Here is a 17,376-nt window from a genome sequence, read left to right as displayed (position 1 = left end):
TCCTCTCACTTTGCACTTTGCTAATATTAAGAGTACAAAGCTGGTGGCTATCCTTTTTTCCCCCCTAATTTATGCACTTTGTTGTTCTTCTGTAACCGAAAAAAAAAAAATTGGATGTGCTTCAGGTAGTTTAGGCTCTGGCAGTATTAGAATTAAATAGTCAGAGGCAAGCTGTACCATCCGCTGTTGAAGCAGTTGTGCAGTGCCCGCCCAGTCTCTTGACTTTTTAGTGACAAAAAGAAGTCACTGTTAGGTTGTGTGATTAAAGACTCCTCCCCACAGACACAAGGAGCACAAGTGAAAAGTGTCAGGCAGAGGAATCCACATAACCCAAATGAAAGAAACCAAGCCCTCAGTGCGGCTGCTCCCAGGGCCGAGGGTGCGACCCAGAGGGACAAGTTCCAAGAAGAGGCTCTCTCTAGGCCACCTTGCAGACTGAAGGAGGGGCTTACTGCCCACTGGGTTGGGACTCATTGTGAGATGCCAGGAATAGTATTTTGGGATTGGAGAAGACAGTATAGGATATTTAGAGGAAGAAATGAAGGCAAGACAAGGGAGGGTAAACCATGGAAGTGGTTTGGGACAGAACAAGCATAAGAAGATACTGGGGGGGGGAAAAAGGCATAAGAGGGAGTAGGTGCATGTAAACAGGTGGCTGCTCATGGTTGTTCAGCCATGCCCTGCACCTGATCATTATAGATTGTACTATCTTCTTGTTACACTACATTTGTAGTAAACTATTTTCCTGTGTGAGGGGAATCTTCATTCTGCATAACAATGTATGGAAGCGTATATGCCAGCAGCCGGAGTTGTACCACAGGTCACAGTGGGCCAGGTGCTGAAGGCACTGGCAAGGAGAGAGACTGAAGCCCAGGCACACTGCCTGGATACCTGTGTGTGTGTGACCTCTGGCAAACACCAAGCCGGACTAGACAGGCAATGGGCTTGGGATTCAAGAACTGGAGCAACTGTGAGTCTGGGCCAGATACTGCAGAGACCAGAAGGTCTGAGATTTGGCTGCTGGAGGGACACCAGGACACCTGGCGACTGGCCACTGGCAAGGTCATAAACCCAGACCAGCTGCCAGAGAGACCCAGTGCATGTTTGTGAGACAACTGGGAGACAAGGGGATCTAGGGACCAGTAACTGAGCAGAATAAGAATTTAAGGCCACTTGCTGCTGGATCCATGTCATGTACATAAGTATTCCCCACAAACAGTTTTCATCACAGTCAGCCAGTGAAGGGAAAGGATGAGGCCATTGAAGCTGCTTGTGTTTGTGCAAGTGCTGCATTTTTTGATGTCTGGCTGTATATACACATACAGTGTGCACACGTGCCTCTTAGGGATACATCCTTATGGTCCTGGCCACAAGGAGGTGCAGCAGTCTCCTCTATAATGGGCTACCTGATGCAGCAACTCCTTATATTAGACCTATCTAAACTTGTATCATTCTATCACCTTATTCTTAATGTTGTTAGAGAGACCAAGTTTCCATACTTAAATAATTATAGCAAAATACTGCTATAAAGTTTTCTTTTGAGCAAGTACCTGATGAAATGTCTGAATTACATATTGTTCTGCATGACTGTAAAATAACCCTTGTAAAAAATGAAGCTGGCTGCCAACCAAGATTTTTTCCCTTTTTTTTTTCCTTTTTAAAATAGCTTTGCTCATCAGCCTAAGGTCATACCAGTACTTGGATGAGAAATCACAGAAAGTGGAAAGCCTGGATATTAATGATACATATAGACTTTGAGCTGAAACAATAGGTGTAGCTCCAAGACAATTACAAAAAAAAAAGTTTCCACAATCCATCCTTCATCCTACACCTTCCACCACCAACACTTGCACTTACGCAACACAGGGTACAGCCAGTTCAGCAAGATGATCCAGCTGCAGAATAATCTATTTATTTATTTATTTTGCAAGCGTAATAATTTAATAATTGGTTTAAGTCAACATAAATGTGGTACATTGCCAAAACAGTAATTTATGCCTCCCCCCAACTGTGGCATGTTCCTGCCCCTTCACTGTGCTGGTATGAGCACTCACAAATCTTCTGAGCAAATCAGACCAGGGAACTGATGTGTCCTCACATTAATAATTTTTTCTGAGCTGGGTTAGTAGTTCCCTGATCTAGTATGCCATAGTGTTGTCGAGTCTCTTATATGGCTCCGAATCATGGGTCATCTACCGCCACCACCTGCATCTCCTAGAACGCTTCCATCAACGCTGCCTCCGCACAATCCTAAACATCCACTGGTCAGACTATGTGACCAACACATCTGTTCTAGAGCAAGCAGCAGTCACAAGTATTGAGGCCATGTTGATGAGAACACAGCTGCGATGGGCAGGGCACATCTCAAGGATGAAGGACCACCGCCTCCCTAAGATCTTGCTTTATGGTGAACTTGCCATTGGCTGCCGCATGAGAGGAGCTCCGAAGAAAAGATACAAGGACTCCCTGAAACAACATCTCAGCCTTGGCCATATTGATCACCACAACTGGTCTACTCTGGCCTCCAGTCGGGAGGCCTGGAGACACACCATCTATAACGCAGCTGTCTCCTTTGAGAACACACGCAGGATCACCCTCGAGGAGAAAAGGCAACGCAGAAAGAACCGTGTCTTGCAGAATACACCATCTAAGGAATCTTTCTGCTGTGCCTTTTGCAATCGGATATGTCTGTCACATATTGGCCTCATAAGCCACCAACGTGCCTGTAACAAATGTGGATAGAGCCTTCCCAAATCTTCGTTCGCGAAGCCTAGCCATGATGATGCCACAGGACAAATAATTCACAAAAAGAAAGCTTTTCCAGCCTCTTATCTGGATGATTGTAGGGTGAATTGCAAACCATATTCTTAAAGACTTGTATTAACACAACTGAGGGGACAACAACAGTTGCAGAACTTCAACAGCTGGGAAATAAGACTTAGAACTACAGGTAACAGGTAAATTCAGGGGGTTTGCTGTGAAAACGTCTAGAATTACTACCAAAAAAAGATACAAACCATCCAGTCTGTAGAGCTATTGAGATTAATTAGTCACAGTTATAACACAATCAGGGATTAAAGTAGCCACATTACTATGAATTGCTGAAAAAGCTCGGTGGGCACAAATTTTACAAGTGATAGGTTTATATCATGGCCAATAACTGCATCAAGTGGCCCATGTAAATTTAGGCACATTACGAGACAGAACACCCAGAAAAGGACAATGTCTTAAATCAGGGGAGCATCTTAGAGGGAGAGGGAGAATCCTTTATCACACAGAACTGAGGAAGAATCTCTCCATGACAGATATAAAAAAAAGAATCACTACAAAGCACATGATTCAAAGGCAAAAAGACATCTGAGAGAATTAAGAAAGCCCTAAGAAAGCAGCTGTTTTGAAAGATGCAGTTTGGATCAGACAGCAAACATGAATATTGAAGGGAATGACACCAGCTTGAGTAATTTAGGCTGGGACCTTCCAGTGCAAAAAATACCAAACCAACAGATTGCTAAGACCTGTGAAGGTGCTTTGCCCACAAAGTGGTAGCCCCAGGATAAGTCTGAAGGACTTCTGTTCTTATTTAGTAATACGCAAGTAAACCAGCTCTACAGAGACCTGGGGGTTAGCATTTTCAATCACCAAGGAGCCTGAAAGTCTTAGAGAACAAGAAGACAATTGCAAGATTTGAATCAAAGCTAAAATGAAACCCTGGTACTCTTGTGCTCATGATAAACAGTAAGAAGATTCAACAGATAGGATGGTGTATGTTACCCATCAGTGAATATACTGGGCTATACTGGCAATGGAAACATTTGGCAAGTATCGAGACATTTGACCATTAGGTCATCATATAGTCCTTTCTACTGACACGATAGCAAGACAGTGCCAAGTCATTCAATCTGCTTGTCTTTAAGAGCCTGCTGCAGCAAAGGGTGGGTGAGAAAGCTTTCAACTCCAGAGATTTCTCATAGGAACAGTTGTTTCATGGGCAGTCTCTAAAGCTAAGGGGTACAGGCACTATTCATTAAGAAGAGGGTTGAAAATGACAAAGTTTTGTAAAATGAAAATTGCAAGACAACCCCACCTGGAAGTTAAGAGTGCCTAAATACATTTGCACCAGATCTTTTAGAAGTACTTTTAGATTACTTAAGTTGTATTTCAAATGGCTTTCTTATGTCACTTGATTTTTTCCTCTCATCTTCATCAACACTTTTACCATCACTTTTGTACTTCCTTGTTCTTATCCTTGGTGTACCTGGACCTCTCAGACCACTCTTTTCCTTTCTCCTCCTCCTTTTCCTTTCTAAAACCTCTGTCCTGCATTGGGGGTGGGGCAAACAAGGGGAAGCTCTACCTCTTTTTTTTCCTGCATCTATTTTTATGATCACCATCCAGCCTGTATTAACTTCTAACCTCTAACAGTTCCTGCAACTGCTGCAACAACAAGGCTCTTATCAGCTAAAATTCCAAGCATAAAACCTAACTACACTTCCGTTCCCTCTGCTGATGTAAGGCATTCTCTCAACATTTAGCCCACTGAAATGGGGAATAAATATATCCTTTAGACAATTAAAATGCCTTCCATGCCAAATTTTAAAGAATTTATCTTCATCTCAGTCTGACATTCCAAGGCCCACACATTCAGATCTATAACCATCCTTCAAACTAAGTTTGGCTTAAAGCTAAAGAACTATAAATTATAATACTATGTGACTATATGGCACCATGAATTAGCTCTTCACTTTATAAGTCAGGTCCTTAAAAATAGAAAAGCTAAGAGCACCATTCTTTACAAATTAAGAACTATGTCCATTCCTAATACATGCTTTTTATCTTCTCTGATCCTCTCTTCCAACAAGCTTTTTGATGACTGATGAGAAGCAGCTGAGAAATACAGAAAGGTTTGAAAGTATGATTTTCTCAGGATATTTTGCTTAAATTCTCACATCCCCACTAGCAAGATATCCCTAGAAAAAGAAATGGTATAAGAGAAGTCAAGTTCCTGCAGTGCTGACATTTTTTCATAGAGCCATGTAAATTTTGGAGATTATGCTTTTAAATACTAACCTCAAAATACTTTACCATGCATTATTCCCTGCATTAGACAGAGAAGCATTCTCCATTCTTCTAATTTTGCTCAGTGGATATTTTGAGGACAGTGAGATAACTATCTTATTATCTTGTTGACTTCAGGAAAGTCATATTGTGACAAAGCTTCTGTTTCAGGGGAAAACTTAAGGCCCAAAGCCAAAAGCTGGGACTGGACTCCAGTTATGCTGGCATGGCAACAGAGGGAATCCAAACAATGAGCACAGCTCCAGAAGGATTTGACAACTGTCTTTGAAGGCATCCAGGCCTAGTCTGCAATAATACTCATGATAGCTCAAGAAAACCTCCCAGTTCCCTTCAGTAAGGCATTTCTTGTCCCTCCACCTGATAGCTGCATTCTCTCTGTCTTCCCTTAAGTCCACCTTTGTATCTGTTAGAGACAGGAGAGCTGGGAACACACACACACCCCAACCCTCAACACTCCAAACTAGGACTTTCCAAAGTGCGTAAGAATGTAAAGGAAAAACATGCAAGAAAATGCGAATAGCCATGTATTTCACTTTTGCTCATCTTACATTCACATAGCCTGATAATAAATTTTGATAATCAAGAAAAAAAGTAAGAAGAAACTGTGTGAATACCTTCTCTCTGAATGAATGAGGGAACAGAATTATTACTGATAAACCTGAATTGTTTAAAATACTGTCTATACAGAGTATTTTCCAAGTTCCTAATTTTTAATGATTCAATGAAAAAGTAGATAATTTCTTTTTATATATGGCAGACTATATGCTGTGTGTTTGCATGCAACTCCAGGGAGCTAAATTGCAATAAATATATTGGGATACACAATGTTTTACAGCTGTGATGGGCAGGGCACGTCTCCAGGATGAAGGACCACCACCTCCCTAAGATCTTGCTTTATGGTGAACTTGCCATTGGCTGCCGCAAGAGAGGAGCCCCGAAGAGAAGATACAAGGACTCCCTGAAACAACATCTCAGCCTTGGCCATATTGATCACCATAACTGCTCTACTCTGGCCTCCAGTCGGGAGGCCTGGAGACACACCATCTATAACGCAGCTGTCTCCTTTGAGAACACACGCAGGATCACCCTCGAGGAGAAAAGGCAACGCAGAAAGAATCGTGTTCTGCAGAATACACCATCTAAGGAGTCTTTCTGCTGTGCCTTTTGCAATCGGATATGTCTATCTCGTATTGGCCTCATAAGTCACCAACGTGCCTGTAACAAATGTGGATAGAACCTTCCCAAATCTTCGTTCGCGAAGCCCAGCCATGATATTGGGATAGTAAGTTCATTTCCCACCACATCCCCTGCCAGCTCTTGGAAAGGGGAGTTTGCTTTCTGTCTGCAGTTTCAAAATTAGGTATCTGTTTCTGCACAAGGAACAGTCTTTTTTTTTTCTTGTTTACAAATTTTAATTTCCAGTAACTTAGCAATATAAAGGAAAATATATGAAAGATTATCATCTTTACATGGAGCACAACTTTCTTTGATAGTGGATATATTGCTACTCAAAAGTAAGGAACCTGGCAATTTATATTTTTTCATTGTAAAGAAGCAGCCCCAGTTCCATTCAATAGACAAGTTGTGACTGGAAAACTTTCATTTTAATCCCTCCAACTTCTTTGGAAACTGTTGAATATCATACATCTAATATAACTCTTTTTTCTTTATTTTCTGATGATGTAATACCATTCTGATTTCTGGTTTTCTTCCCCTCTCTTTCATTATTTTCATAAGTTTAAATACAGAGCACAGTTAACTGGGACAAATGAAAAGTACATTTCTCTGTCAATTTACTGCTCTTTTCTCAAATGCATAAATATCCTGGTTATATCATTTATAATTACTTAAAGCCTAGTTATTCACATGACAGCAAGATATGATCACATGAAATTATAAATTAGGTTGTACTAACTGTGGAAATATCACACTAGAATTATGCAAGTCTGGATTTGTTTTACAGCAGCACTGCCGATGGCTGCCCTGTCGAGGAAAGCAGCTTTGCAGTTGCTGAACATTATATGAGATGATTCTTTTGGTGGTGAAGCTTCTCTAAGTTCCTTCTTCCCATCTCACTCTTGGCTGATAATTCTATTGGCACCATGTATCTCACCACTCAGCTGGTGGGCATCCGAAATTCAGGATGAGTAACAATGGTTAGGGACATGACAACAGCCCAGGGAATTTCAAGTGTTTAGTCACCTGGGAAAATGCCAGGGAAGGTCTTAAAACAGCAGCAGAGTAGAAGAAATCATCTCACATCCTAAGGAAGAGCACCAACTAAAAGGTGTTGTCCTGAGGAGATGCCAAAGAGTCCCAAAGTGAAAACACAAGCCATCTAGGGCACAGAAGTCTCTCTAACAAGTCTCCCTGCAACACATTGACTGCTGGCAGTGTGGTACTGGGCCACTGACACTGTGCATGTATACCTACTGTGGCTGATGCAATAAATGAATGCTTGTGGAAGCAATTTCCCACCAGAGATATAGACAATTTCTCTTATGATACATGTACATCAATCCAGTTTTATTAACCAATCCCCATTTCCTAAGATGGCCTGATCAAACAGGTACAGATGACACTAAATAGCAATGAAACTACTCTGAATTGAGAATCAGCTTGTCTTTTAATGTGTCTATTCACTATTACGAACTATTCTGTCTAGAACATTGCAAGGAGAAGGAGGTCATTGTGAAACATAAAGAGCCAGCAAAGTACTTTGGTAATATTCTGAATAAGAAATTATAACAAATTTACAAACTTGCAAAATCTAACTTGCAAACAATGCAGTAATTACTTACACTCAGGCACCCAGTTACACCTTAGCTCTGCTAAGGTGTACTTGGTAATTATTAAGAGCTACAGATGTTTATGCAGTATCTTTTACCCAAAGACTTAACTGCTTTACCAGCTGTTTATAGAAACATTTCAAGGTTTTGAATGAGCTGCAGCTATACATGCAGCTCTACCGCTTAAACAGACAGATGGTAAAAATACTCCTCACTGGAATATCTTTTCCAGTTCATCTGTAAAGTGCAACAATAGAAATTGAATTAATACTTCTACTTTTGCAGACATCCAAGTAATTCTAGCAATAATATGCTTGATTATGAGATGCCAGGCCTGAATGTTTTTGTGTTATCTAGAAACCTAAAGTAAGCAGTTAGACTGAAACTGGACAATATGACAAACCCTGAAAATAACATCATTTAATCCTCTGAATCCTCTGATTAAAAGTGATAGGTAATTGATTGCTACTGTCATAAATGAACAGTGGATTGTCTCTTATAATATTCAAATTAATTGGTTAAGAGGATTTTTATTCATATCAAGTGATAGAAAGTATCAGACAAACCTGTAACAATGTTCTAGAAAGCTGAAGGAGCCAACAAAGATTCCCATTACAGAAAAGGAAACTTAAGTGTGTAAAGAGTCCAAATCTTACAGACCAATGTACTCAGTAAACATTAACACTGCAGAGAAGATAGAGAAAATATATTCAGAACACGCAAATAATAAATACCATTAATATCATCAGCATGGAAAGCATTCAGCAACATCTACTGAGAGACACAGGATGAACACATTAACCTTGTTGTGAAGTATTTACAATCTGTCCTCATTGTTAGGTCAAAGATAATGTCTGAGTATGACTTCTGACAAAGTTCCTCTTGGAAGACACATGAACAAATGTTAGAGATGGATGAAGGACAAGGTACTCCTGAAGCAAAAACCAAACAGGAGGGGAGCTGTAACAGAATAAAACTACATCCAGTTTTTCTGTTCACTTACATTAGGTTCAAAGAATGAAATCTCAGTCCAACTGGAATGTTGCATCTAAGTGTGCAGGTGAAAGAGCTATTGATTTCCTCACATGGTGTAGTAAGCTCAAAGAGTAAAACAGAGCAACATTCTCCTAAATTAAGAATACCAACAGAAGGCAAGCTGTAAACTCAGATAATAGGCATCAATTAAATTAATTATGTTTTATATAAATAAAGTTATAGATATTAAAAACATTAAGTTGAAGATGAAAATGTGAGTAAAAATCTGAGTTCTGGCCAATCCTGCTCACCAGCAACACTGAGATACTAAGTACAGTTCAGGGATCTGCCTGTCCATTGTTTCTTCCATTCAAATTATTTTCTTGTTATTGCTTATAGATTCTCAGAATGTAATGAGGACAAGTAGAAACCAAGCACTTAAGAGGTGCAATAATATCCTTCCAAACACATTTATGATTTTGTTTTCACTTACTGTTAAACAGTTTAGGAATGTTAAAGTAATTTTCATTTTTAAAGAGCATGGAGACTTAGCTGATAGAATTCTCTGGAGGCATGTGAGAAAAAACACTAATGACAATGTCAAATAAATCACCTCCCCCCACCCAGATCCATTGTCAGTGTCAACAAGTACTGTATTATGAATACAAAACAAGGGTACCAAGGAGATTGCGGTGCTCTTTGCCTCTTAATCACAAGCAAATACCAGTTCAAAAAGCAGTAGTAAAGTTCATTTTCCTACAAAGATACATAACATAATTTTCCAGTATTCAGAAGTTATAATCACAAATAGTAAACTGCCCAATGAACAGCATGTTCAGTATCTTACAGTTCAGTCTTAAAATCACAACACATAGATAGGTTTCACTTACAGTTCCTACAAACTATTAAACATCTTTAGAAATAGCTCATCTTGTAGAATTTCTGAGTCCCTTATGCTTTACTTTTATTAGTGACATTTTTAGGAAGAAGTTTTTTTGAAAAGAAGCCTAGAAAATCAAGTGAGTTTTTAAGCCAGATATGCTGTAATTTTTAGATTACTGCTATCTAATCAAATCCTTACTTGTCTACTCCAAGAAATGGACACCATATGTCAGATAACAAGCTTTTTTGAAAGAATGTGCAGCATTTTCAAGGCTGGGTTTCAGAAAGATTAGCTCTGTGAACAGTGTACAGTTGTCCAGTGGTTCACAGGTGTTTCACAAGAATTTCAGTGGAAACTAGGGTATTTATTTACACATTCCACTGCTGCACTGGAAACCCAAACACAGCGGCTTTGAGCAAGATATAAAAATAACAAACTGTTTATCATCTGCATTAAATGATACAGAGACAATAAACCAAAATAATGCATACACACAAACTTTTTCAATCTTAAAATTATTTTAGTGCCCCTTTAACAGGAAAGTATTCTTTGGCTGCAGAGACTGGCAGTCAGATATAGTTCCATTACAATATTAATAATAATAAAAACCCCAAACTGACTCTGGCTTTCACAAATGGTTTCCATTACTTCTGAATTTCATACCAAAACCAGCTTTGACAAAACAATTTCATTTCACACTACAAAGGAGGGTATGGTTTACACAATCTATGTAATTGCTACATTAGTGTAATGAATAGCAGACAAAAGTGACATAAAAGGCAGAAACCGTCTTGGAAAATCTAAGTTATTAAGAAATTACTTAAGATTTAACGGAGACAGGATTGTTTTCTCATTGCAGTGCTTGCATCACCGGTGAACCTGAAGACCATAACTAACACTGACATTAGATATCCTTCTTTTATATGATAGCTTTATGAAGCCTTGCAGGGTTTAGCTCCATTCTGCAGGCATAGAAAGGCTTTGACACAAAATGGCTTGCTCAGTTACTTAGAAAGGCAGCAGCACATCAACTGAAGCAACTCACCCAGTCTCACTCCACAGCTTTTTGGTTATTTTTTGAAAGTCATCACAGAGGACCCATACCAGCCGCACCCGGAATTCATGATACTGAGAAGGCATTTAGTATCTTCTCCATTTCAGAACATTTTTTGCTGGAAAGACTGCTGGTTTCCCAGATTATTTTGGAAATAAATCCACAGTTTATCTTTCAAGTGCACTGCTAGTCAGAACCAGCAGATTAAAATTTTTGCAGATGTACCTGTAGGGAAGCATGATGCCTCAAACTACTTGTCCCACGCACACAGAGAATCTTCTGCAAGTGGAAGCTTCATCAGAAGAACTGGAAGTTCCAGCCATAAGACAAAGACACACAGGGAGGCTGAATTTCTCTATATTAGCTCATCCAAACAGAGTGCATACACTACTCTGGGTCACTCTGGGGGCAGGGGGGGAAGAAAACCACAAGGACAAGCAAGAGGGAGAGATGAAGGTGGTTCAGGCAGGACCAAGCACATAACAATAAGAGGAAAAAGGCAGCCACCTTTAAACAGGTGATGGTCAGTAAGCTTCTTCAGCAACACACTGCATCCTCTTGCTGGAGCCAGTCCCACCTTCATACTAAACTACATTTCTAAATATTTTCCCAGGTGAAAGGACTCTATTCTGTGTGCATAAGTGTGTATGGAAGTGGACATGCCAGCAGCTGGAGCTGGACCACACACAGGTCATAGGGCCCAGGTACGTGAAGTGTCAGCAGAGAAGCCAGAAACCATATACACTGCCTGGATCCACGTGTCAGTATGTGATTGGTGGCAAACACCAACGTGGATTAGTTGGCAGTAGGATAAGAGGCTTGGGAGCCAAATATTGGAGCAGCAATGAGTCTGGGCCAACTACTGGAGAGACCAGGGGGTTTGAGAGTTGGTTACTGATGGGACCAAGAAGTCCATCCAAGTTACTTGAGACCAGGACACCTGGGGGTTGGCTACTGGTAAGTCTCACTACCAGACAGACACGTTTTTTCTTGTGCATCCCTAGTGCACAAAGCAGCTGGGAGACAAGTGGATCCAGGAGCCCACCACTAATTAGACCAACTGGCTCAGGCCAAAGTACTTGAGGGACCTATAGTGTGCTCTTACCTGTGGGAGTGCAGGTCTGCATACCAGCACCTGGACTGGGAGCTGTGGGCCTTTGTGGCTCATGTGCCCACAGCTGGGGTGTCCAGCAAATCAAGGAGCTGGTTACTGAACAGACTTGAGCGCATAAGATCAGTTACCAGAGGGATCTGCATTCTCTGTGTCTGTGTGTATTTATAGATAGATACATGTATGGTCATTTATTTTCCATGAATAGGCTTTCACCCCGATCAACCAGAGAGGGGAACAGGATGCATCCATTGGCCCTGCTTGTGCTTGCCCGAATGCTGTGTTCTCTGTCTGTGTTGGTCTGTGTTACCAGCCGTGTGTATAAGTACATTGGATGTATAAGTGCCCATTGGGAATAATTCCCTTTTGGGAATTAGCCTCACTGTTGGCTAGACCTTGGGATGCAGAGCTACGGCAGCTTTGCTTCAGTCAGGCTTCAAGATTTAGCAACTTTTATCACAAATAAAATAAGACTTTGTTAAAGCCTTCTGAATTATATTTCCAACAACTCAAGGTGATAAGTGGCCATGAAATGCTCTTTTAAAACTCTACTCATTACACAGAGTATCAATTAAATGAACCCTAAAACATCATTATCAATGTCATTAATTATGAAGAAACAACAGTGAAATAACTGTAAGACAGGTGTTGAAATGCCTGAGCTGGCTCCAAAAGGATTGATTTTCACCCATTAGTGTTAATAACCCAGTTTAAGTGCAAGGCCTTCAAGATGCACTCGACTCTGAGGTCGTATTCACCCAACACAGAACTATGCTGTTTTCTGTGATCAGGGCACACCAAGACTGGGAAATGAAGACACTCAACCCCACACAGTTGTTCAGGTCCGTCAAAGTGCCTTTGCTACAGTTCAGACACTTCAGTGTCTTTGCAGTGCTTTCTACCCAGCTTTTCAGAGTAATATTCATTACCAGAGCACAAATGACTAGAGTACACACACACAGATGAGCAGAGCCAGTTCTGCTCTGCTGGTAGAGTTGGCTTGAGCCTTGAATGCCCACTGGAGACACTGAAGAAGAGAAACCCTCATGAATTCTGGGAAAAAACCTGAATCCATTCAGAAGGGTTAGCATTCTCTGCACGAGATCAGCAAGGTCTCCAAATTACAGCACTTTCCCACTATTTTAGGGCATCGCAACTCTTGCATTGCTATAACTGTGGATTAGTGAGTTGACTATAGTGCTCTTCTGGAAGACACAAATCTGAATAGTGACACTATCAACTGGCTTCTAAAATACTTTTTTCCCCCCTTTTTATTAAAAAAGTCATTTATTGCATGTTTCTTTTACTCTCTAGCCAGTAGAACACTAAATAATGCCACCATTGCACAACCCTTATAATAGTATTCCATGAAAATTCAGTAAGCAGCATGTTATTCATAAGCTTTAAAATTCTCTAATGATACATGGCAGTAAACAAGAAATATCATCTTACCAGCTTTGGGCACATTTACTGTTTTCATTTCCACCTTGCTACACTTACCATTGCTGAAACTTGCTTTTGTCTTTACTTTTCCAGTTGACTCCACAGACTGCGTAAAATTTTCATTTTGATTCTGGACACATATTTTAGAAGCACTTCCCTCCTTCTCATCTCTCTGCAAAAGAGAAATGAGTTCACAATAGCATTTCTTTCATGCAGGTGAAGAGAAATAGAGAAAATAGCAAGGGATCTCAAGAATAGTGATTGTCATTATCAAACTGTCTACATAAATATATACATCCCTACACAACTTTATGTATCCCAGTGTTCACAACAGAAAGTATATGCACACAGTATCAAACACCACTTGTGCCAATAGTTTATGAATTGAATTTAATAAAATTCAAATTCAATTATGTAGATAAATAAATAGTAATTGTGATGCTTTTTTGGGTTATTGTTAAAGTTCCTCGCAGCAAATCTGCAACTCAATGTACTGACACTTTATTACGTGTATCTTGGATTTTTAACTACTTTTACCAAAAATATCCAACAAAGCCCACGCAAAGATACAATCCTTACCGCAGCTACACTGGGAATTGTGTTTGGGCTCAACACTGATTACTTTTATTTACTTGAAAAACATTTTTCTGTATCCACTTCACAGAGTTAGAGAAACCTACCTGAGAAGCAAGATCAAAGGTGCTGAGAGCAAAGCTATCAAAATCTATTCTGAACAGATAATTTTAGCAGAGGTTGTTTGTGGTGAGCTCAGATACTATCTTTTAGTCACTGTACAAACAAATATACTTTTCAGTGAGTGCACTGTTCATTTTACCTCTTTTAATGTCATTTCTTGGTCCGTCTCCTTAGTTTCATTCTTGGGACAAACTGCAATACATTTTCCTGGTGGTGTAAACTTTGGCTTTTTGGCTACATTTCCTAGGACTTGACTCGGAGCTGCAGATCGCCTCATCTTTAGTTGTACTGCTCTGGCAGGTGGACAGGAAGGAAGGAAGCAGATAAAGTCAACTGTAGTCAGAATAGCTTTAAATACAAAAATGCATCCAAAGATAACAACACAAGCACTATTTTAAAACAACATAAAGGATATAATAAAATATTTTCAAATAACAATCTTAATTCACAAGCATAATACAATTTAAGAAAAAGTAGTATCGTTACAATGCATTAAGTACTAAGAAGGATCAACTACAGCAAATTCTGTGGTTGAACACTTCCTTTTTCTTTTAAAAAGCCAATAGTGCAGTTACCAATCACAAGAAATACTCTGGAGATAAACACTGTCCGGCTGCTTAACAAACTTACATAAGTTTGTAAAAAGAAAGAAAATTTGAAGCAAAACTAACTATTCTAAACACTTAAAACGTAACTTTGAAAAGCCCTTTATTAGTGCACAATGAACAATGAATGTTGAAGGTATGTCTCATCTACTATAATGAGATTACAATTGGGCAAGAAATAAGCTCAAAATTAGAGTGGAGCTCCATGTTGTGTCCACTTGAATAATGGAAGAAATCTATAATAGGTTTCCCTCAAAGTATAAGAATATTATTCCCCTGAACAACCTTAGGACAAAACCAATATGCCAATGTTAATATGGCAAAGTTTACTTGCAACCACTAGAACAATGAGTTATAATCTTAATGCTTCAAAGCAGTAGACAGAAAACAAGAGAAGAAAATTCCAATAAAATAACACAGTAGCTGAAATGAAGAAGCCAAGCATGGTACAGCAACTTATGGAGCATATTTTGGTTTAATTCTCATGGACTGTTTCTTTTAATTGATCCCTCCAACTACTAGGTTAAAAACAAACCATAATACAGATTGCAGATACAAACTTCTCTACTATCTCGAAGGCACGTTTGCATCCTGCTGCAAGAGCCAGCGTGTTTCTGCACTTTTTTTGGTGCTACTCTGCACTCCAGTGGCTTCCTGGGGCACAACCACCGTTCTTCCCAAGGTTTGCATAGAAGTAATAATGGAGTATGGTCAAAACACTTTGCAAACATGCAGACACTAACATAAGCAAAGCTCTCTCCTCCATATCTGAACAACTGGGATATATATGATGCTGTTACTATATGTAAACCTTAATGGCAAAATGGCCTGAACTGTTGTCACTTCCACTGTGACTGTTATTAAAAATACAAGGAAAGAAGCCCCTGACCATGTGTAAGCAGCAGTTCACATAAGTTAGGCCTACTTGACAACAGCATTAGCATATGAATTTTAGTTAACCCTATGCAATAAGGGAGTAGCTTGGTTATTATAACAGGAGCATCCGTAGTGCGAACACCTGATAGTCACTGTGAACACTGCAGAGGAGTCAAGAACCTTCCAGAGGAGCAGACTGCAAGTGTCAGCACTGAGCACAGCCAGCTTCAGGTGCCATATGAATCTGATTGAGTTCTCTACCTAACCCAACAATACACGGTGACACCCCATGACTCTGCATGAGGACCATCAATAGCATGACTGAGCTGCTACATTAACCCTGCCCATGCACTTCCAGATTTTGTCACATCTTCAGTGGAACAGGGGAGCTGTGCAGTTCATAAATTGCACATATTTGTGATTGAAGTGTTTTGGTTTCCAAATTCATTTGGGCATTGTGCTGTCTATTGGTCTTAAACCACAAAATCAGACTCGTTAGGAAATTTCCAAAATAGTAAGAAATTTAAAGACACTACCCTTGGTAACTCAATAACTTCACTCATGTTAAATTTTAGAACCTGTAAGAATATTTCCAATACTACCCACTTGCAGCTACAAAAACCTTTAGGGGGTTTGTGTTTTTTAAATGGAATATTGCTTCCAGCAATACATCTTCCTCTCTGTCTTCAAAATATAAGCTTTTATAAAATATAATAAAAACAAAAATTACAAAAGATAATAATTAAAATGTTTATATTTTGTATCTTTACAGTAGCACGCAGAAAAAAATAGACCATCATGGATGTGCAACAAATGACTGATGCCAAATCTTGTTTGTAGATGAGATCAGAGTGGATGTAGCAAGGGCAAGAAACAGCTCCACCTTACAACTACATCAATTAACTTGCAATTATGGCCTTTCCTCAGAGACACCACCTGTATACCAAACCATCCTGTACTTGCCTTACCTTTAGGTCTGGCTGTAGGGGAACAGCTGCAGGGAAACATCTGCAAGCAATGCAAAAAGCACAGCTCCTCCCTTTTATTAACCACCTGGCCTGACCAAAGCCAGCGCACCGTGAAACTACAGCCCAAACCCTCCTGGGAGTGCATCTAATTTGGCAAGCACTGCATTCGGTAGTACTTTTGGTACATTAATAGCTGCATTACAACAAAACACACATACAAAGAACATTTCAAAATTTTACACATCCAGCCCAACTCGGTGTGCACAGAGCCCTGCTAAAAGCACCTCGGCCCAAACTTAACAGGCTGCTCTCCCGAGTGTTTGAAAAGGCACTCCCGGCACAGATGGTGAGGCAAACAGGGTTTGTGGGCAACTACAGAGGTGTGACACAGGATCAGCTTTTAGTCATTTAAACTGAAGGCAGCGAGTGCATCGCCTTGAACATAGCTATCAGTGAAAAAAATCACTTCATGTGATAAGTAGCTGTAAGGACTTTCCACAAGGGCATGTAGTGACAGGGCAAGGGGGAATGGCTTCAAACTAAAAGAGGGTAAGTTTAGATTAAATATTAGGGAAAAATTCTTTACTATGAGGGTGGTGAGACACTGGTACAGGTTGCCTAGAGAAGCTGTGGGTGCCCCATCCCTGGAAGTGTTCGAGGCCAGGTTGGATGGGGCTCTGAGCAACCTGGTCTAGTGAGGTGTCCCTGCCCACGGCAGGGGGCTAAAACTGGGTGATCTTTAAGGTCCGTTCCACTGAAGCCCCCTGTCCGTGCCCCCGATCCCTCCGTACCTCCAGTCGCCCCATGCCCCGCCGGTGCCGCCGCCTCAGCGCCGCTCAATTGTCCCGCCGCGGGCTCCCGGCAACCCCGCCGGCCCCGCCACGCATGCGCCCTGCGCAA

General features: G+C 40.4%; 1 protein-coding gene across 2 annotated transcripts in view; it reads right to left on the bottom strand.

Annotated features, from left to right (window-relative positions):
• RAD54B (RAD54 homolog B) overlaps positions 1 to 17,376 on the bottom strand; it is a 64,997-nt gene extending 47,621 nt beyond the window's left edge. Inside the window, exons 1-3 of one of the 2 annotated variants that reach the window (XM_027737341.2) lie at positions 17,268 to 17,376; positions 14,167 to 14,320; positions 13,389 to 13,503 (exon numbers count right to left, since the gene is read on the bottom strand). In XM_027737341.2, coding sequence (XP_027593142.2) covers positions 13,389 to 13,503; positions 14,167 to 14,304 — 253 coding nt within the window. In that variant the 5' untranslated portion in view covers positions 14,305 to 14,320; positions 17,268 to 17,376. The remainder of the gene's footprint in view (positions 1 to 13,388; positions 13,504 to 14,166; positions 14,321 to 17,267) is intronic. The other variant, XM_027737342.2, reaches the window with a different exon arrangement.

This window comes from Pipra filicauda, unplaced genomic scaffold, assembly GCF_003945595.2.
Source record: "Pipra filicauda isolate LSUMZ 115617 unplaced genomic scaffold, ASM394559v2 scaffold509_size397805_pilon, whole genome shotgun sequence".
NCBI lineage: Eukaryota > Metazoa > Chordata > Aves > Passeriformes > Pipridae > Pipra > Pipra filicauda.
Note: the sequence above shows the minus strand (reverse complement) of the source record. Positions and strands in the feature narration are given on the sequence as shown.